Source organism: Fusarium oxysporum, chromosome 4, assembly GCF_000149955.1.
Source record: "Fusarium oxysporum f. sp. lycopersici 4287 chromosome 4, whole genome shotgun sequence".
In the NCBI taxonomy this organism is placed as follows: Eukaryota; Fungi; Ascomycota; class Sordariomycetes; order Hypocreales; family Nectriaceae; genus Fusarium; species Fusarium oxysporum.
This window is the reverse complement of record NC_030989.1, coordinates 2,687,861-2,708,140: the sequence shown is the minus strand read 5'-3', so window position 1 is coordinate 2,708,140 and position 20,280 is coordinate 2,687,861. Positions and strand designations below refer to the sequence as shown.

General features: G+C 50.4%; 10 protein-coding genes across 10 annotated transcripts; 6 read left to right on the top strand and 4 right to left on the bottom strand.

Annotated features, from left to right (window-relative positions):
• Positions 1 to 718: 718 nt before the first annotated feature.
• Positions 719 to 2,540, bottom strand: FOXG_03828 (uncharacterized protein; the record flags this gene model as incomplete). The annotated part of the gene is made up of 2 exons (XM_018381699.1): positions 719 to 1,919; positions 2,056 to 2,540. The coding sequence occupies 2 exons, from the start codon at positions 2,538 to 2,540 to the stop codon at positions 719 to 721; spliced, it is 1,686 nt and encodes a 561-aa protein (XP_018238255.1).
• A 250-nt stretch (positions 2,541 to 2,790) lies between these two features.
• FOXG_18669 (uncharacterized protein) lies at positions 2,791 to 3,012 on the bottom strand (the record flags this gene model as incomplete). The annotated part of the gene is made up of 1 exon (XM_018398806.1): positions 2,791 to 3,012. One exon carries the CDS (start codon positions 3,010 to 3,012, stop codon positions 2,791 to 2,793), a length of 222 nt encoding a protein of 73 aa, XP_018238254.1.
• A 358-nt stretch (positions 3,013 to 3,370) lies between these two features.
• On the top strand, positions 3,371 to 4,497 carry FOXG_18668 (uncharacterized protein). The gene is made up of 2 exons (XM_018398805.1): positions 3,371 to 4,070; positions 4,126 to 4,497. Exon 1 carries the CDS (start codon positions 3,670 to 3,672, stop codon positions 4,003 to 4,005), a length of 336 nt encoding a protein of 111 aa, XP_018238253.1. The 5' UTR covers positions 3,371 to 3,669; the 3' UTR covers positions 4,006 to 4,070; positions 4,126 to 4,497.
• Positions 4,498 to 4,903: 406 nt separating this feature from the next.
• Positions 4,904 to 6,056, top strand: FOXG_03827 (uncharacterized protein). The gene has a single exon (XM_018381698.1). It carries the CDS (start codon positions 4,998 to 5,000, stop codon positions 5,850 to 5,852), a length of 855 nt encoding a protein of 284 aa, XP_018238252.1. The 5' UTR covers positions 4,904 to 4,997; the 3' UTR covers positions 5,853 to 6,056.
• A 55-nt stretch (positions 6,057 to 6,111) lies between these two features.
• FOXG_03826 (uncharacterized protein) lies at positions 6,112 to 7,463 on the top strand. The gene is made up of 3 exons (XM_018381697.1): positions 6,112 to 6,408; positions 6,466 to 6,850; positions 6,898 to 7,463. The coding sequence occupies exons 1-3, from the start codon at positions 6,359 to 6,361 to the stop codon at positions 7,216 to 7,218; spliced, it is 756 nt and encodes a 251-aa protein (XP_018238251.1). The 5' UTR covers positions 6,112 to 6,358; the 3' UTR covers positions 7,219 to 7,463.
• A 233-nt stretch (positions 7,464 to 7,696) lies between these two features.
• Positions 7,697 to 10,947, top strand: FOXG_03825 (uncharacterized protein). Its single transcript, XM_018381696.1, has 2 exons — positions 7,697 to 10,075; positions 10,121 to 10,947. Exons 1-2 carry the CDS (start codon positions 7,850 to 7,852, stop codon positions 10,796 to 10,798), a joined length of 2,904 nt encoding a protein of 967 aa, XP_018238250.1. The 5' UTR covers positions 7,697 to 7,849; the 3' UTR covers positions 10,799 to 10,947.
• Positions 10,948 to 11,220: 273 nt separating this feature from the next.
• Positions 11,221 to 14,809, bottom strand: FOXG_18667 (uncharacterized protein; the record flags this gene model as incomplete). Its single annotated transcript, XM_018398804.1, has 3 exons — positions 11,221 to 12,160; positions 12,342 to 14,652; positions 14,764 to 14,809. The coding sequence occupies 3 exons, from the start codon at positions 14,807 to 14,809 to the stop codon at positions 11,221 to 11,223; spliced, it is 3,297 nt and encodes a 1,098-aa protein (XP_018238249.1).
• Positions 14,810 to 15,828: 1,019 nt separating this feature from the next.
• FOXG_03822 (uncharacterized protein) lies at positions 15,829 to 16,362 on the bottom strand (the record flags this gene model as incomplete). The annotated part of the gene is made up of 1 exon (XM_018381695.1): positions 15,829 to 16,362. One exon carries the CDS (start codon positions 16,360 to 16,362, stop codon positions 15,829 to 15,831), a length of 534 nt encoding a protein of 177 aa, XP_018238248.1.
• Positions 16,363 to 17,191: 829 nt separating this feature from the next.
• On the top strand, positions 17,192 to 18,694 carry FOXG_03821 (uncharacterized protein; the record flags this gene model as incomplete). Its single annotated transcript, XM_018381694.1, has 1 exon — positions 17,192 to 18,694. The coding sequence occupies one exon, from the start codon at positions 17,192 to 17,194 to the stop codon at positions 18,692 to 18,694; it is 1,503 nt and encodes a 500-aa protein (XP_018238247.1).
• Positions 18,695 to 19,123: 429 nt separating this feature from the next.
• Positions 19,124 to 19,891, top strand: FOXG_18666 (uncharacterized protein; the record flags this gene model as incomplete). Its single annotated transcript, XM_018398803.1, has 1 exon — positions 19,124 to 19,891. The coding sequence occupies one exon, from the start codon at positions 19,124 to 19,126 to the stop codon at positions 19,559 to 19,561; it is 438 nt and encodes a 145-aa protein (XP_018238246.1). The 3' UTR covers positions 19,562 to 19,891.
• Positions 19,892 to 20,280: the final 389 nt, after the last annotated feature.

Here is a 20,280-nt window from a genome sequence, read left to right as displayed (position 1 = left end):
TCAGGGCTATTGCTGAGGAAGACGCAACGGTCACTCAGCGCCGCAAGACTGATAGCCAACATCCGACCAAGCACACCAACAGTGGATCATCTATAGCTTTAACCGAGCTCGCAAAAATGCCGATGAGGACAAAGCAAAGAAATTGTAACGCTGCGTTCAGTGGATCATATGCTCCCTCCCGGAGGATCCACTCGGCGTCCGGCACCGGTCAGAAAGTACGGAGCTGGCCTTTCGGGCCGTTAGTCCCCACCTACCTCCGGTGCGTTATCCGCCTGCTCTAGGGGGAGTAAGGGAGGCAAGAAAATTTCGGACCAGGAAATCTTAGCGACAAAAGAATTTAGGTAAATTAGCCCAAACCTAGGAGACAGAAATCTCCGCTTCTCAGTGGTTCGCAACACTGGATGAGCATGTCGTTGGGAGGCGCGAATAGATCAATCATAGCAGGATATGTTCATTCATATATTCGTATATATACTCTAATTCATACAAGCTATCGTCACTCGACCCATTGGGGAATGACGTTTGGGTATCTTTTATGCCGCCTGTAACTTCAGGCGGCGCAGCAGGGTTCTGTCCACGATATCTGCGCTTCGATGATGATAAGCGGAGCTTGACCTCTTCTCAGTCGCGACGATTGTCGAACTGGCTCACTGCTTCTGCGCATCATAAATGTTGCAGCGTCATTCTTCATTCACGTTCACCGTTTCCAGGTGCACGCTCAGACATGGACTTCAGCGGCGTTCTTCTTCTTGTTCTTCTTGATACCAACAAGGCCAATGATCTCCTCCCAGAAGCCAGTAGGGGGGTCTACAATCATAGCACGCTCCTCATAGGCATCAATAACAGGTCGCTCCCAGACAATATCGCACTCCTTGGCACTGACGATCTTGGTGCGCTTGACAAGCTTCCATCCTAGGTACATGAAGGGAGCAATGATTTGCATGGTGTAGTTGGAGAAGAAGTTCTTCGCGTCGAAGGGGGCCAAGGATGTGTATCCATAGGTGTAGCAAACGACTGTGTGAAGGATAAGAGCGATCCAGGCACAGTAGGGCTGGAAATAGCCAAAGTAGGGCATCTTCTTGCGATCAATGCCCTGGGCCTTACACGCACGGTAGTAGAAGAGGAAGGTAATATTCATGGTGATATAATCCACGATACCGCCACCGGTGATGAGGGCGAGAAGGATAGTCAGAGCCTCGGCGGAGGAGCTGTCGAGCTGAAGGAAGGCCAACAGAGGGAAGACCATGGTGACGGCGAAACACCAGATAGGGATACCACTCTTGGTGGTCTTGCGGAGGAAGGCAGGGGCACGTCCGTCGAGGGCGAGACTGTACAGGGAGCGGGTTGCGCAGTATGTGTACGTGTTGCCGGCAGAGAAGATAGTCGTGAAAAGAAGCGCATTGACTAGATGGGGCAATCCTTCAATACCGAGGTTGGACATAGCGATGACCCAAGGAGAGGCAGCAGCAGTGCCACCGCCGGATCCGCTGCCAAATTGGACCTCAACAAGTGTCTCATCAGTGTGGCTAAGAACGATGCCACAAGTCAGGGCAGCGCCGATGAAGAAGAGACCGAAACGGAAGTAACAGGTCTTGAAGGCAGTCTTGACATATCGGCTAGGGTGCTTAGATTCGGCGGCGACCATAGAAATGTAGTCAGGACCGACGACAAAGAAGGCAGCGGAGGCCAAGGCACCCATAAATCCTTCTAAACGTCCAAGATCACCTTCGGTTCGGAATGTCGCGAATGCGTCATGCGCATTGGACCAGTAGCGGAAGCCATAAGCGTCACCTTGGGGGTTACCCCCGACCATCGTCACGAACGTAAACATGAAGAGGATAAAGATCAGGAGGACCTTGCCAAGGGCCAGCCAGAACTCAGCTTCACCAAAGACACCAACAGCAAGAATATTGCACACACTAGAAGAGGAGACGAATGTTTAGCATGCATTCACACATAGACAGGGAGAGGGAGGGAAGCAGAATTGAGGAAAGAAACCATGGATCGCATCCGTGACGATGTTCATCAGGATGCAGCTCGGGGTTTAAGCCTTACCCATATGCGATGATGACTGCGATGATGAAGCCAGCAGTTGGGCCAGCGTCAGTAATATTGTCACTCCAGAATGAAACAACGAGGTTCAGAGCGACGATTTCGAAGGGGATCAGGAGAGCCTCGTAGAAGAAGAAGTTCCATCCGACCATGAAGCCAAGGGCATCATCAACCCAGTGACCAGCAAGACGGATGAAACCGCCAGAGACAGGCATATAAGTGTTCATCTCAGCGATAGAGTTGTTGGTGAGACCGAGAACCATGGCGTAGAGAGCTGTGCAGACGAGGAGACTGCCAGGGCCACCTTTGGCCAGACCGGCACCGATACCGATGAACAAACCAGTACCAATAGTGCCTCCGATAGCGAGGAGTTGAACTTGACGATTGTTGAGACGGCGATGAAGGCCATCAGCGTTACCACCATCATTCTCGACGATGGGGCTGGGGCTCTCGGCCCTCTTGGAGGCCTTTTCCGAGTCGGAGGACATGTTGGAGACGATTCGGCCGAGTTGCTGTTAGTTGATGAGACAGCACAAAACCACTTGTCAACCTCAGAAGTGATCCGGGGTTGCGAACATGTGGAGATGGGAGATGGGGATGAAGAGAGAGAAAGTAGAAGTTCAAGAGAGAGCGAGAGCAAAGGGATTTATGAGAATGGAACTCATAGAGACGATCCCAGAAGAACACAGCAAGGCAAAACCCACAAGTCGAGACTCAGACATGGTGGTGGTGGAGAGCTCAGTGGGTCGTTGGTGGTTGCAATCCTTCGATGGTGATGAACCCTTGTTGAGGAGTGAGAGCGAGAATTGCAGACATCGCGTCATTATGGAGTCTCGTTAAGTAACTGGAGAAGCGAGAGGACGAGTCCGAGTGAAGATGGTGGATATCGTCGATATTAGAGGAGGCGGAGGCAACTGGTTTTCTCCACTGAACCTCTCTCATCAGGAAGAGCGTACCCATCAAACAACCTCATGAGCTCAAGGATGAGACGAGTCCGTTCAACGCGTCTTGCAAATTAAGCTTCTCCTTCTCCATGATGTTCGTTTCGCATGTCGCCGAGATCGTCGCATCGCATTGGATACGTACCGCTCTCGTTGTTGTTGTTGCTATAACATGACTTATAAAACTTGTTCACGGAATGGCGATCCGAAGGAAGTTTACGAGATGAAATGCCAAGACAGCGCCTGACGTCACAGTCTCAAACTCTTCTGTTCAGCTCATCGAAAGATCACGTGCGCAGTCGTCTCACGTGACGTACTTCATGATTCGTTTGCGGCAAAGGCGCAAGAAATTGAGGAACCAGTGGATCCTCGGCTGAGAAACTCTGCAGAGTTTTCTCGATACCCTGTAGAAACAATCAAAGACAAGCAGTACATGATTCGTTAAAGAGTCTGACAGTGGATTTTGTGGATACAGGAAGAAATATGGTGCGGTTCACACAGACATTCCGCTGTCAAAGACCAGAATCGGCAGCTGGACCCGACGACCTCGCTATAGGGATGGCCCCCGATCTTGTGTGAAGAGAATCCAATGGACAATCAGAAGCAACCCGGTTTAAGGGACTCATTTACATAATGGATTGCAAGGTTGGAGGCTGAGCTTGAAGTGAGATGTGATATGACGAACATTGTTGATGGAAGCAAGTTTGCATGGTTCAGATCATCAAGGAAAAGGAAAGTTTATATCCTCGTGCGCTATGGCACCTCACGAATCCAGGGTCTTTTCGCACAATCCCTTGTTTCATTCACCCGCCATGACATGAAGTTCAAACCCGCCCAGCATCCCAAGCTTGCGGCTCAACGGCAGAGCGACCGCCAAGTTTCTCGCCATCTTTGCCTCATTCTCCGCCACCGCCGAATCATCGCTTACTCGAGACCCAGAATAGGCAATGCGTCTAGGATGCGCTTATTGGCGGCCAACGCTGTAAGCGCCAAGCAAATTGTAATGAACTGAGTTTTGCGTTATTTACAATACGTACGACATCGTATTGAACTTTGAGCGATGCTCCACTGATGGATGTTGGGATCCAGGGATGATGCAAGGGACACGGCGGCTGGGCTAACGCTTTTTCAGAGCACGGCAGCATTGCGATATTCTCCGACTGAGGGAGGTGATGAAGCTTATGCTTGTTTGGTCAAGATATTTATTATTATACTATTACAGATAGGGTATCTTCGGTTTGAGATGGGATCTAGATCATCAGATTGTCGAAACGAAACGTGAAACCGCTTGGATCATTCGTTCGCGTATCTTAGCCCATTCGGAGAAAAGATGCAGGGTCCTTGTCGGCTTGAGCTGGTGCTGACTCGCCCAAGGATAGCTTCGAGCAATCAATATTGATGACTCGACTCTTGTTCCAACAATATTCGGTACACTGCAGTGTCTATATTGACGCAACGTATGTCATTGCGTTAAACACAAACATCAAAGATCACCATGCAGGAAGCGCTTCCTTCTAACCTCTGGGATTAACAGATCATTCCCATAGGAATGGATATCGCCCCTTATTAGTTACAAGGGTCTCATGCAATGTAAGATTATGTTTGACTTATCTTATTCGAAACATAAAACATGCACACGGTTCTTAGCTGTTTAATATTTTGTCATTACACTGCCGATCTGCTACGTCTTACAAACACGATAATTGCTCAGAAGCGCGCCAGTGGCAGCAAGAATGACAACGACAATTATAATTCGAGAACACCATATAGAAAGCAATAGAAACTAAGTCTTGATACTAGTTTTGACTAGAGTTAACGCGAAATTTACACTGCCTTGGCTTCTTCATCAGCTCTAATCGACTTCCTCACATGAAAGAAGTTTGCTTACCCTGGAGCGCGCTCAAGGCCCGTGCATTAGCCTTGCAGCTCAGGATAAGCACCTTGATCCCAAGCCACCAATTCTAGAAACATTCAGGCAACCTTCTTTCAACATCACCACCCAAAATGTCAGAATACTGGAAATCCACGCCCAAATACTGGTGCAAGCATTGCGAGACCTATGTTCGCGACACAAAACTCGAGCGCCAAAACCATGAATCTACTGCCAAACATCAAGGCGCGCTGAAGCGCTTCCTCCGCGACCTGCACCGCAACCACGAGCGAGAAGAACGCGAAAAAGACCGCGCCAAGCGGGAAGTCGAACGTCTCAATGGAGTTGTCGGAGCCTCATCTGCAGCGGCAGGCCCATCGTCAAGACCTGCGCCGCGCGCGCAACAGAGCGCACCGACAGAAGCGTCTTTGAAGAAACAGAGAGAACAGCTTGCTGCCATGGGCGTCGCGATGCCGAGTGACTTTCGACCTGAGATGGCCATGCCTGGAGAGTGGACGGTTACGAATACAAGAATTATCGAGACGAAGACAGAAGAAGATGAAGAAGCAAAGGTAGAAGCTAGAGCCAATGGTGTACGGAAGCGCGAAGCGACGGAGGATGAGAAGGAAGAGGAGGAAGCTGTGCGCGGACTGTTCAAGAAGCCCAGGCGATGGGGACGAGACTCAAAAGTTATGCCACAACAAGAAGATCAGGAACTCGATGCGTTACTAAGCGGATCGACGTTTACGCCTAGGGCTATGAAGGAGGAAACAGAGGATACGACGGATGTTAAGAAGGAGGACGATGGGACGCCGGACACAACCGTAAAGACGGAAGATGCGACAGAAGTCAAGACGGAGGATAACACCGACGTCAAGACAGAGGCACCTGCTGAACCTCTGATAAAGCCAGAGCCAGAGGAGGCTGAGCCGGGTGTACAGACTGTGGTCTTCAAGAAGAGAAAACCCAAGGGCATTCGGCAAAAGTGATGAGATTGTCGCTGTGTACTATACAACTACTTGCATTCCTGGAGCATATAATGATACCATCTATACGAATAATGAATGACATTCACCACATCCCACATACACCGACTTCCTCAAAAGTCAAAATGCTATGCCGTGGAATAGTTTCGTATTTCGGCATTTGGCCCAATGTCCATATCCGTATATCCCGTCGGAGTTAAAGTCTAAAAGCGAAAAATGAAGCCCAATGGGGATAGCTTCAAAACCATCCACAAGCAGACTCCTCTCCCAGACCCAGATATCCCACCTTTCACCAATTAGCACAGAGAGGTTGCTTAGAAAGCACACGGGAATAGTTCACGGAATGGCCATTGTTTGTGGGGTAACACGGCATCTCGGCCTCGATTAATTGCGTCACTCGGAAGGACCTGGGTCCGCTTGGAAAGAGGATATAAACTCGGCCAAGTAACCTCCGAGAAATTTCCCCTCCATTCTACAACTCTGCAGAGAAACAGAAAACTACTATCACAATGGCTTCTAACCAACCTGCTAAGTGCTGCACCGAGGGTGTTCGCCATGAGTAAGTCTACCCCGAAAATGGTGTTCGCGCAATTTATATCTAATGCTTCCTTTGCAGAGGCGAGCCCACCGGCAAGATGATCAAGCTCGATAGCGGTCTTGACGCCTACATCGCGACAGCTCCCGCGGACAAGGCGCATAAGGGTACCGGAATTGTCTACATTGCCGATATCTTCGGAATCTGGACCAACAGCAAGTTGATGGCTGACCAATTCGCCGCCAACGGCTACACCACCATCATTCCCGACATTTTCAACGGCGATGTTATGCCTCTGCCTATGCCTGAGGGTCTTGATATTATGAGCTGGATCACAAAGGGTGCCAAAGGCGACAACCCCCACACCCCCGCTCAGATCGATCCTATTATCGCTGAGTCTATCAAGACGCTCAAGGAGCAGGGTGCTACTAAGATTGGAGCTGTCGGATACTGCTTCGGCGCCAAGGTACGGCTGTTAACCTCAACTTAAAAGCACATCGCTAACAGTCTCAGTACGTTATTCGCAACTACAACGCGGGCATCGACGTCGGTTACGTCGCTCACCCCTCGTTCGTCGAGGAAGAAGAGCTCAAGGCCATCACCGGTCCCCTCTCCATTGCCGCTGCTCAAACCGACAACATCTTCCCCACCGAAAAGCGTCACCGATCCGAGGAGATTCTGATCGAGACTGGCAAGCCTTTCCAGATCAACCTGTTCTCTCACGTCGAGCATGGTTTTGCTGTGCGCGCTGATCTGAAGGACAAGAAGAAGAAGTTTGCCAAGGAGCAGGCTTTCTTCCAGGCCGTGCAGTGGTTTGATGAGTACCTTATTTAGAGTCAGGTAGATGAGTTAATGATGTATAAAGATACTTAATAGAGGTTCAAGAATGTAAATGGTTGTATGACATGCTCAGTGAAACCTTGTCTTGGACTGAAGCGAAACCTTATGACGGCAGAGGATCTAGAACCTGCACACGCTAAACAAGAGGGAGTGCTGGGCATTGCAGGAAAATCTAGATACATCACGAGGCATGGAGTTTTGGTCAATATTAGTTCTACAATTACTATTTGTTATACCCGTCTTGGCTTTCACCAAGTCAGATTCGCGATGCTCTTCCCGCCACGGTATCCAGATCCACGGATCCATTATCATCTCAAGCCACTGACACAACCCCTGCATGGACCCCCACTGCCCCAAAGTTTCAGTGCCTTCAGAGCACGCTCTCCCGCTCAGGGGAACCTTCGGTGCCGACTCCACTGTGGCGCACCCACTGTCGAGTGAACCGGTTCACTCCAGTCCAGTTCAGTTGCGTCTTGTCTCATGGTGATTCAATGCTGACAATCCATTTTCCACTGCAACGTCTCTTCTTTCACCACACGCGACAACCTCCAACTGATTGACCTTCGTTACGAAAACCCCATTACTAGAGGGAAAAAGCCATGCTTCGAGAGCCTCAGCCTTGGTGATGGCCGCCTCCGTCGATTCCATCAATTCTCATCACCTCCCACCGCTTCTATCACCGTCCTCAACTCCTCCTCCATCATGCGCCGACACAACAAACGACAAAATCCCCACGATCACCTCCGACGAAGACCACTCTTCTGAAGAAGGTTCCCACAGGAGTAGCAGCGTGCGTCGCGTCGAGTCCAACTCTTCTATTTCCGAACCAGCGGTCGAGGATGACGAGGATCAAGAACAAGAGCCCGCGGAGGAGACTCTAGACAAAGACAAGGACCAGGATGACAGTACTGCTGTACCCTCTGGCAGGGCCAGTCGCAGCAGTACGATAAGCAATACCACGAACCCTAATGTTCGACGTCTCTCCGCGACTGAGATGCAGCGCCTCACAAACTCTCCTGAGTCGTTACCTGTGGCCCCCGCGCCAGAACGGAGGTCAATTGACCAAGAATCTGCATCACATCTTCTCGATCAGCGCGAGGCTATACGACAGCCTACGATGCGCCTGGATGATGCGACTCCCCCAGCGCAGCAAAATGGTGTCGCCGTAGAAGCCCGCACTGGCTTGACTTCTGCTCTGCGGACTGCGAGAGATATTCAGATGGACATTCACCGACGCCCATCGCCTGGAGCGAGAACTCTATCCACGCCCCCTACGAGTCGAGTGTTAGGCAGTGATTCGAGTGGGACGTCTTCACCGAGACGATACTCTTCCTTCAACTCAACTGGACGACCTACGTCTTTACATCTCAACCTCGATGGTGCTGGTGGAACATCTCCAGTTCTCAGCGCCCGGTCGACACCTGCAACAGCTATACCTCTTCAAACGGACTCTTCAGGACTCCGACCACCATCACCGATTCCACCGATCATTCCTCTTCCGCCCATGTCGTTACCTACACATCTACAGCTGGAATTGGCAGCTCAAAGACCTAGTCCGTTATACATCCACCAGTCCCACGCTTACGATATTCCCTATGAATCCAATGCCGTCAAATTCGAGCGTCTTAAGAATGTGATCCTCCTACCGCCCCATCTTGAAATGACTCTTAACTTTGGAGCTCTAGCATGTCTCGATGCTTGGCTTTGGAACTTCACCATTCTTCCCATGCGCTTTATCCAGGCTGTCAGCATGCTAGTTCGTTGGTGGGGCTATGTCATCCTTAAAGAAGTTCGATGGCTCCTCGGCTTCGTGTGGTATGGTCTTGGACGGCTTTGGCGAAGAGGTAGGACCTCGCGAGCCGATGAGACCTCTGATGAAGGAAGATCACGCAGTGAAAGTCGTCCTCGAGGTCGTTCGAACGATGAAAACGGGAGTCATGATCTCAAGGCAAACGGAAACGGGAATGGAAACGGACACTTCAAGCCTTTGCAGTCTCGATCTCAACCCAAGTCTGGAGCATTTCGTCATAGGAGGACGAAGTCCATGCCTTCAAATCTCTCGGCCTTTCACAAAGCTGATCTTCTCCAAGGCGCTGTCATAATATGCAGTTCCATGGCCTTGATGACTCTTGACGCGAGTCGTATGTATCACTTCATTCGAGCTCAATCCGCCATCAAACTCTACGTCATATACAACATTCTTGAAGTCGGCGATCGACTTCTTTCAGCTCTGGGACAGGATATTCTGGAGTGTCTCTTCAGCACGGAAACGCTCTCACGTAATGCGTCTGGTCGTTCCAAAGTCCTTCTTCCGCTGGGCATGTTTATGCTTGCTCTTGTATACTGCTGTCTTCACTCGATTGCACTGTACTATCAGGTCATCACCCTCAATGTTGCCGTAAATTCTTACTCCAACGCCCTGTTGACTCTTCTTCTCTCGAACCAATTCGTTGAGATCAAGTCAACTGTCTTCAAGCGCTTCGAGAAAGACAATCTCTTCCAGCTCACCTGCGCCGACATTGTCGAGCGTTTCCAGCTTTGGATCATGCTGTTCATCATCGGGATGCGTAACGTCGTCGAGGTTGGCGGCCTCAGCGTCCCCGGTGCTGGCTCGGAGTCATATGATGAGACATCTGTACCCCATCATAGCCCCTCTATCCTACCACACAGCTTTACTGTACTACCCTCGTGGCTCATGTCAGGCGAAGTTCTCTCCCCTTTCTTCATTGTCATTGGTAGTGAGATGCTTGTCGATACAATTAAACACGCCTATGTGACGAAGTTTAACAACATCAAGCCAGCTTTCTACAGCCGTATCCTTGATATCTTGTGTAAAGATTACTATACCAACGTAAGTCGTCCTCATCCCTTCTCGTGTTACAACTAACGCCCCTAGGCTTTCATGACTCCCTCTCTGACCAAGCGTCTTGGTCTCGCTGTCATACCCCTATCTTGTCTCTTTATTCGCGCCTCCATCCAAACCTACCACATGCTTCTGTCCACACATCTCCCTATGCCTATGCCGATGCCTATCCCCCAATCAACACAAACATCCCTTTCCGAAGAATCAGCCACACCCTCATCACCCGCTATGATAGCCGCCCTCAACCGCTTCGACTCTCTTATCCGCGACTCTCTCGGCCGCGCAACGTACGGCTATCCCTACGGCTCACCCCTAAACTCCCGCCCATGGTACTCCTGGACATCCGACGACTTCATCGCCGCCGTAACCATGGTCGTCGTCTTCTTCATCGCCTTCCTCGTCCTACTCATTCTCAAACTCCTTCTAGGCATGGTCCTTCTCAAATACTCCCGTAACAGATATGCAAAGATGAAACGTGCAGAACACCAGGGCCGTGCTCCTGAATCTTTTGATACACCCGGTGGACGACGAGTTGGCGGTTTTGGCCAAGTTGAGGTTGGAGAAGAGAGACAGCGATGGATTCATGCTGATAGGAACGAGGGGTTGAAGGGTGGTAAAGGACCGGGGAAGAGGGTTGAGAAGACGGAAAAGAAGAAGGATGATTTTGAGAAGGTGATGAGGTATGAGATGGTTGCCAAGAGGATTTGGTGATTGCATTATTCTGTAGCATTCTATGGCGTTATACTTTCGAATTATATGATCAAGTTTTAAGATAACAATTCTGTTATCATCCTATCAAACATGCATGCGCTGGTGCACTTATGAAGCAGTACGAAGGAAACAAATGTCCATATGGAAAGGTATCTTTCTAATCCTAGGTATCAAAAGTCCTCTATCCTCGAAGCCATTAAAGCTTCATCGTGAAATCCCAGCGCTTGCCATCCCTAATTTTCCTTTTCCCATCCCATGCCCTTTTATACCCATGCAGCTGCTTTGCATGGTGCTACTACGTTATACTCTATCAACGCACCGTAGTCTAGTGCGTGCTTTTTCTTCATCAAATCATATCGCAGTTCGTCACTTTTATGTAATCCACCAAACCGAAAATTCGTCAAGTCGTGATGTTTGTCCGTTTACTGAATACCAGCAAGCTTGAGCAGGCCGGGGTTGTTGGCCAGGAGGTCAGGCTTAGCCTTGTACAGGTTCTGGACGGTGTGCTGGAGAATCTCCCGAGTCTCAGGCTCAAGCTGCTCCTCAGGGGGGCTGAGGACCTTCTCGAACACGTTGATAAGCTGGGGAGTAAGCTGCTCAACAGTGGGGTTGGACTGCTGGTAGAGCTTGAAGATGTTGTCGTAGATAGGAGCGTTCTCCTCGTAGTCCTCCTGGAGGGGAAGGACATTGACAACGGCGGGAAGAGCCTGAGCAACGAATTCGTTGTTGGGGTTCTTGGTCATCATACGAGAAACTGCACCGGCAACGTTGTCGGTCATGCGCATCTCGTTGACAGTCAGGAGAGGCTCGAGCTTCTCCCAAAGAAAAGGGTACATGGGGAAAGTCTTGCCGGTGTCGGCAGAGTTGAGGACAACGAGGCCAATGGCGTAAGCAGCGTTAGACTTGGCCAGAGGGTCAGGGTCTGTGAGGCGGCGGACAAGAGCTTGGCCAAGAGACTCAGTGAAGGGAGTGATGGCCTCGCCAGTGTACTTGGTAATCTCAGCGATGGTGCCAACAGCGGTAGATCGGTGAAGGTCCTCGCTGGAGCTGGCAAGTCGGAGAATAGGCTTCTCGAAGATCTTCCAGAGCTCACCGAAGTTGTTGCCGAGAGCAGCAGCCAGGCCGACAACGACGTCAAGAGCAGTGTCAATGACGAGCCAGTCGTACTCGGAAGAACCGGCATCAACCTCTTGCTCCTCCTCCTCGTCGCCAAGATCTTGCTGGCAAGGGTGAGATCGGGTAATGATAAGACCAACGACCGAAACCATCTCCTGGAGGAGGCCATCCTTGGAAGCAAGAAGAGCAGGACCGCAAGCCTTGAGGGTGGCAGCGACGTTGCGGTTGATGTCGGTAACGACGGAACTATTTGACTATTAGTAATGATTCAAGACCAGAATGCAAGAAACAAGAAGTAACAGTGCCATGAATCAGAAGTAGATTAGACGTTTTCTCAGCAACCGCATTTTGCGTCTGAGTGAGCTGGGTATAACGCAAGGTATTCATCATATTGGCAGAAACAGAAATGACAATGGGGTAAACTAACCGTTCGCTGTCGTCAGACCAGATGGTCATAGTGGCCTTCTCAAGAGCCTGGCCCATGCTGATGAGCGAAGTAGGGGGAGTGTGCTTAGGGGGAAGACCAGCCTCCCACTTGACACCAGCGCCCTCCTCCCAGACCTGGAAGACACGGGCGTAGGTGCGCCAGAGGGTGGAGATGGCAGTCTTTCGGCATCCCTCGTATGTGTGCTCGGTAAAGGGAGAAACCTTCTCGATGGTCTGCTCAACGTAGGTCTCGAGGTTGGAGCTGTTGCAAGAGTTGGAGATGACATCACCAAGGACGTCGAGAGCAATCTCCTGCTCAAGAGCGACAGCAGTCACAGCACCGAGATCTTCGAGGTCCTCGATATCATCCCAGTCCTCGTCACCGCCAGTGGCGATGGTGATATCGTCCTGAGTCTCGGGAGCCTTGACCTTAACACGCTTGCCACCAACGACGATGGCACCGTCACCAAGCTGGCTAGCGTCAACACCGGGAAGCTCGATCTCCTCCTCCTCGAGCTCGAGAGAAGAGAAAAGGCCCTTGAAGACACCGGGAAGGAAGTGGTCGAACTGCTCGTGGTAGACCTTGGACAAGTTGGACCACAGGATGAAACTGGTCTCCTTGAGGCGGGGGTTGTCAAGGCCGAGAGCCTCCTCGCTAGCGGACATGAGGTCCATGACATAGGGCTGGAAAGACTCAGAGCCGACGGCCATGGCGATGCGGCCCAAGCTGTCGCAGGTGGAGCTTCGGAGGTCGAGAGACTCCTCACCCTCCTTGATAGAGACGAACTTGCCAAGAGAAGACATGACATCCTTGAAGTAAGGCTCGAAGCCCTTCTCCATGGAAGAAGCGATGGCACCAATAGCAGAAGCAGCAGCAGCCTTGACGCCAAAGTCCTCGTGGTCGAGGAGACGGACCATGGGGCCAATCAAATTGGGACCATACTGGGCCATGATCTTGGTGTCAATGCCGTCACCAAAGGTATCGAGGGCACCGCAGGCGCAGCGGATGATGCTGACGTTCTTCTTGTCGGAGACGCCCTGAGAGGCAGCCTCGAGGTTCTTGAGGACGGAAGCAATGATCTGCTCGTGGTGAGAAGACATCTCGTCGGCCATCTCCTCAGCAAGGTGGATCAAACCAACAAGAGAGGCATGTCGGACCTGAGTCTCGGAGTCCTCCAGAAGAGAGATGATGGTAGGGAGAAGAGGCTGGAGTTGAGTAGAGATGAAGTCAGGAGCACCCTCAGCAGCGTTACCGAGAGCGAGCATAGCCGCCATACGGAACTTAGGATCGTTGTTGGTAGCGAAGTGGGGGAATTGCTCGAGGAGAGGAACAATAGCCTGTCGGGGAGGGAGCTCGTTGGACAAGGTGTCGATGAGGCTGATGGCGGTACGGGCAGGAGACATGTCCTCCTCGTCGTCATCGGCGTCGAGCTCGGTAACAATGTGCATGGCCTTGACCATGAGCTCAGCGGCCATGTCCTTCATGCCCTGAATCTTCATGCGTCGGTAGCGGACACACTGGATGAGGAAAGCAAGAGCCTGAGATCGGGCGTCTTCCTCAGCGTTGACGTTGCCACCAAGCTCAATCATGAAGGTAAGGAGGTCACGGAGGTGAAGGGCAAGGAGGGAAGAGTCGTAAGCAATGAAAGAGTGGAAGACCTCGAAAACGATCTTGTAGCTCTCCTCATCCTCAGCCTCGACGGTAGCCTTGAGAATGTTGACCAGGCTGGGAACAAAGTTCTGCATTGCCTTGAGGGACTCGGGGTCCTCCTCAGGCTCAACGATCATGAGGATAGCACCAATAGCACGGACGATGTTGATGCGGACCTCCTTGCTCTGGGGGTCCTCAATGCGGGCCTGGAAGAGCTTGAGAAGCTCATGTGTGTGGTCGGCGAAGTGGGTAGGGTCCTCCTCGAGGATAGCGTAGAGGAGGAATGAACCAACCTCACGGGCAACAACATTGTCGTTGTTGGTGAGAGGAAGGAGGTGCTTGAGGAACTCCTCACCCTCACCATTCTCCATATCAGCGCTGACAATGCCGGCGATAAGACGGGCGAGGGAGTGGCGGACACCAGCGGAGGACTCCTTGAGGACACCCTCAAGAAGGTGGTTTCGGGCGAGCTGTCGCTGGTCCTGGGCGGTCTTCTCCCAGAACTTGGGGATCAGACGAAGAGCCTGGACTGAGGCGAGCTGTCGAACACCGGCGTCTCCATGTGTGAGGGAGATCTCGACGAGGGCGAGCAGCGACTCGGGTTGTGTGTAGAAGTTCTTCTGGAGCTCGGCGGTAACGGCCTTGACCTGCTCTGTGTTGGCTAGAGAGAGAAAATGTTAGTATCGAAGTTTGTGTAGCGAGGTAACGAGTAGCAGCAAGGGAAAGCAGAGCTTGCCGGCTGTTTATCGTTGACGTAGATGATAGAACTTACGGACTTGGCTCCCTTCAAGGAGCTGAGCAAGCTTCCCCTTATCCATGATGATTTCTTTGTCGAAGCTTAAACGACAGAGAAAAAAAGAGAAAGAGAGAAGGAAAAAGGAAAAGAACCCGAAGGTTTATAGTAGTGAAGAGAAGGAAAGAAAAGAGTCGCGAGAGACCCGCGCCGAAAATTTTAAATTATTTGGGGTCCTTTCGAGTCGAGTCGAAATTAGCATGGAAGAGAAAAAAATTCCCAAGCCGCCCCGCTCTTGCTGGTGCACGCGCTGGTTGGCAGTGGAGGCCCAGGCAAGCCAGGGTCTGGTGTTGCCCCTCGTTTCTTCCACTTTTAGCGCGGGGCTTTTTGTGGTGATGATTTCCCTGACGGGTTAAGAAGACGCCGAATGAAGTTGTATGTAGTTAATGCTTGATCTTGACCGCCTTTGGTGGGTGGGAGTGATGTGTTGTTGTCTTTTGTTTCGTCGGCCTTGTCTAGACTCGTCTCTGGTGGGATGGGATGGTTATTGTTGAAGCCTGATTACTCCAGGCATCGCTGAAGATGTCGGATAAATGCAACCTTGACAGCCAAGACAAGCCCTCGAGTTTGCTGGCACCGGCCGAGATGCTGCACTAGCTCAGGTGCATGGCAGCCATGAACCATGGCCAATGATTGTTGGCTGATAGGCCCGTGATGACGTTGGTTGGCTGCTTGACACGCGTTAGGCTGATTGATACGCTCCCAGAAGTTTGGGTTTCGGATGCTTATCACCAAGCGATCAGATACAGCTTCATCCAAGAATTGGTTGACGGTCTGTCAGGCATGAAATATTACTGCCATAACACTGCTATGAACTGCCACCAAGCAATGTCCAGTACGCGTCAGAGAAGATGCCACTGCACCACTAACCCAGACTATAGTCTGTACGTCACCAACTCTGTTCAGACAGCTTCATAGCTCACTTCGACTCAACTTGACTCAGCTCAAATCTTAGACAAGTCGCATCATTTGCCGTACCTGACGGCTACAACAGTTACCCAGTGATACTTTGTACTCCCGTCCACAACGCATGGTACGACGTGCTCAATCGACGCTCTTCTTGCCAGGCACACAGATGCGATCGTTAATCTTGAGAGCCTCACAATCAAGGTCCGGATTCTTGTTCTTCAAGTCATCAACGCTAACTCCATTCTTGTTCGCAATATCCCAGCATGTATCGCCCTTGTGAATCGCATACGCCACCGTGCCCTCCGGACAGTCAGCGATGGGAATACGCTCGTCCGGCGAAGAACCCTTGTAGCCGAGGAACCAGAAGAGCAGGACGAGCGATAGGATGACGAGCATGAGAAAGTTGAGAAAAGGCTTCATCTCAGTGAACCACGACATCTTAGGGCGTTGCTGCTGGCTTGTCATGAGGAAGGTCTCGGTCTCTTGACCTTCAGGACGAGCTTCGCCGACCTTTGTGAGCTGGCCGTATTCATTGCCTGGCGCGCTCTCCCAGTAGCTGCCGTCGGCGTCGCGGAACGTGTAGACCTGAGTGTCAGCATCGTAGCCTACTCTCTGCATGCCCTCAGGGAGACGCTCCTCGTCGGTGTCGTAGCGAGAGAATCGAGACATTGTTGTTGACGGTTATTGACTGAGATGGTGATTCGATGTAATTGATGAATAGAAGAAGAGGGAGAAAGATGGAAGAGCTCAGGCTGCCTCCTTTGAAACATGGACATCACGCTCCCTCGCTTGTTCAGGGGACCGCGTCATGCCTTAGGTAAGCATCTTACAGGCATAAGCTTGCTGAAGCCACCATCACCCAAGTCACCGAAAGCGGAAAACAGACAACAGGCAGCATCAATTGCGAGAAGTATTCTTGGTATTGATTGAATATGGCGCTCACAGCATTGAATTGTAGGTGTTGCGATGCGGTAACGAAACCTCATCATGCCATTTGGAGTATGAGGCGCGACGCATTCTGCGCACGCACTGGGTGTTATGACTTTCACGTTACATAGTATAAGAATATATCGCAATATAATCCCATGCTCTAATGCAGAGAGAACAATGCGACCAGATTCCTGTATCATAGCACTCTGACTTACCTTAACTGGGTCTATAGTCATGCCTCCTTCCAGATAAGAACTAACCGCCTGCCTTGCCAGCTTCCATGCCTTGGCAACACATCAAAAGCTACCTATGCACGCCCAATATCTGAGCTTGCAGGCGTACTTGTCAGGGAAAGGGGCGTTTCGATACCTTAACGACTGGCTGCCCTCAAAACATTGATGGTGCCTCTCCTTCTATACCTTACGCAACACAACAGCTCATCATTCAACAATAACAACAACACATCACCCATTATCTTTGAGCTACCTCTAGTCATAAGTAACATCGCACAGCTTCTGCAGTCGTTTCCCAATCATCCATCACATTATTCCCATCAATAACTGCCATCATGAGCACTCCATCTCGAGTCCATGATCTGATGATCGTTTTCGATGCCATAACAGGCGGGAGCGTCGGTGTTAAGGCGTTGAAAGAAGCCATTCCCGATATCATCAACTTCGTGGCTCTTGCTGACTGCTTTGAGCGCATTGGAGTCCTAGCCTATCGTAATTATACTTCTGCTAACGTGATACAGTGGTCAGGATGGTGCTCTCCTTTTAGTGCCACCAGCACTCCGAGTCAAGACGACATACTCAACTTCGTTAAAGCTTTAGAGGCGCCTGATGACTCCGAGTACAAGTCAAATCCTGCTTCAAAAGCGGCTCTTGCCAAAGCGTATCAGGAGATGAGAGCGGGTCAGAACGCGACTATCCTCCTTCTTTATACCCATGCTCCTCCCATGTTCGAGCATACCAGTGGGCGAAGCGAGACCAGTTCGGGATATTACAAGTTCGAGCAGCTTCAACTCCTGTTGGAGTATGGGGTAACAGGTCAATTTTTCAGGGATTGGGTTACTGGCGCCCATATTCTCGCGGGCAATGGTTTTCATACCAAGAGAGCTGTGGTACTTTCTTTCGGATCCAATTTCAGCATCAGTAATTGGAGTCCATATCTCTATCTATCTACCATGACAGGGGACGGTTTCTATCTTACGACATACAGTGGCAGAGTCATCTGTCGACTCACTATAGGCCTGCTCCTCGTTTGGATGCGGGCTGATGGAAATATCGACATACCAGAATCCTCCAAAGTAGCTTTCAAACGAGACCTAACCACCCATACAGTGTCCGAAGCCGATATTGAGAGATCCTGCGGCAGGTACTCTGACAACCTCGAGAAAACCAATACTCTTGCTGGGCCACGCAGCTGCCTCCGTGTCCGATATGACAGTGTCAACACCGACAACGGGCAATTCAGCATATACACAAGCAGAAACTTGGCCAGGAAGTATATTGATGGCGATGAAGACTACAAAAACGTCATTGTGGAACAGCTTGATCGAATTATCAGCACCAATGTATCAGTCATCGCTATCCATCCCTTTTACGGGCAACTTTGGCGCGCTGTCTGTAGCGACCAAACTGGCAACAACAACAACATAAAGAGAAGCCTCTTGGGAAAGTTTAGAGCCCAGGTTAGTCAAATACCCGATGCAAGAGACAAGAAGCAAGCACAGACTTGGTTGGAAGAGTCGTATACCTTTTTCCATGAGATCAATGAGGAGATCTCAGCTCTTCCTGCAAATCGCCAATTCCCAGTTGTATGTGTAGATCCAGACACGATCGATTTACAGGGAAATCAGTACGATGCAGCCCTTACTCGTGCACAGCTACTCAACATCTGGAAGTCGTACGACATGGATATTCTGGGACGCTTGGGAAATGTTCTGATCCGGATGCATTACGTTCAACAGGAGAAGGATATGCCTGCCAGTATGACAAACTCTTGGCCTTGCCTGACTCCTCGGATCCCTCTTGCACTAATAATGCCTGAGTACGGAGGCAAATTCTAGAATTACTTGCTCCATGCTGTCGTTCCTGGAACGCAACTTACAGATCGTCCAGCTTCTCTCCTTGCTGCATTTGTCACAAGCCGGGGGATAATCCCATTAATCGATGCAGCTCTCCATCAGCTCGTGGCATTTCGGTACAAGTGGATCACGACCGAGAATCCCGAAACGTGGAGATTTGAGTATTTGTCTCTCTTACTCGGAGCAGACCGGGTTTTAGAAAAAAGGCGTTCGCTTCAACCCGATCAAGAGAGCATTCTCAGAGGTGAAGACCGTAAACTCCTCCAGAAGCTGGTGGATTACCAGAAGCTTGAGAAGAGTCTCACGGTTAAGCTGTCTGTGAAGACTGGTTGGCGTCCAAGCAATGCAGAGGCAGCGGTAATTCACGCGGATATATGTCAGAGATGCAATCGTCGCCGTTCAGTCACGGTGATGACTTCGTACCGTACATGCCGCTATTGTTCCGCTGGCCGCAATCCCATCGACGCACCTGAGGATCATGACGATAGCACACCTGTGCTTTGGACTGAATGCGGTTCTTGTCAAGCTCAGTACGTCGTTGACGACGATGACAAAGAGAAACCTCCCGAGTGCTTCTACTGCGAAAGCGGAAGCGCGGCGCCAACCGTGCAATGTTCCGAGTGCCTCAGCCGAATTATCTGGCCCAAGGAAATTGACCTCAAAGATGTTGATCCGAGCAATTTGCAATGCTGTGCCTGTGTGTTGGGTGTATCTACTATGAAGAGCCGCGAAACGACTGTAGGTGACCTGGTCAAGCACAACATATCAAGCTTCCTCAGAAACGATGACAATGTCATCAAAACCCCCCCTACAAGGGGAGTCTTTATTCCATATAACAAGGGACTGTGATTTGACTCATTTCTCCAGCAAGGTTGAAGTCATGCCTGATAGCAATTCCCCTTTGGAACTGGACGGCAAGTTTATTCACAACCAGACCGAGTTGAAAATGAAGCTCCGGGACATCATCTTACCTCAAGAAATCAAGAACTGTGCACATTGTTTGGAGGAAAATTCGAGTCTACAATCTGTATGCACAGATACAACATGCGTTACTGTGATGTGCACCGACTGTGCCAACGAACTGTACGGGGAGAGTGGGGGACGTAATCCCCAGTGCGTTTTTTGCGGAAGCCCCGTGTCTAAGATACGCCTACCGATAAGTCCGGTGTATAAGCTCTGACAAACAGAAGTTTACTGCCAGAATATGTAATTCTATTCCTCAGTATAGATTAGGACTTTGCAAGATCGTAGTTAAAATTCGAGTAATCATGATATCATGTATTAAATTGTGAAGAGATTGGATTTAGCATCATCTAAGGCAGCATGAGGTAAATTTAATCATGAACTCAAACTCAAGTCTTGTGTTTCGATCCATCACAGTTTCTAGACCTTCATAAGCATAGCTGTGATTCTTGACGAAGATTATGAATATCGACAGTACATGCCAGAAGACCTCTGTAAGATGTATGATTTGGCGAAAGTTCATTAAGCGATACAGTATGATTTGTCCAGACCAGCGGCTCATGTTACATCTTGCATGTTATGCGATTGAAGCAGCTGTCTGGAAT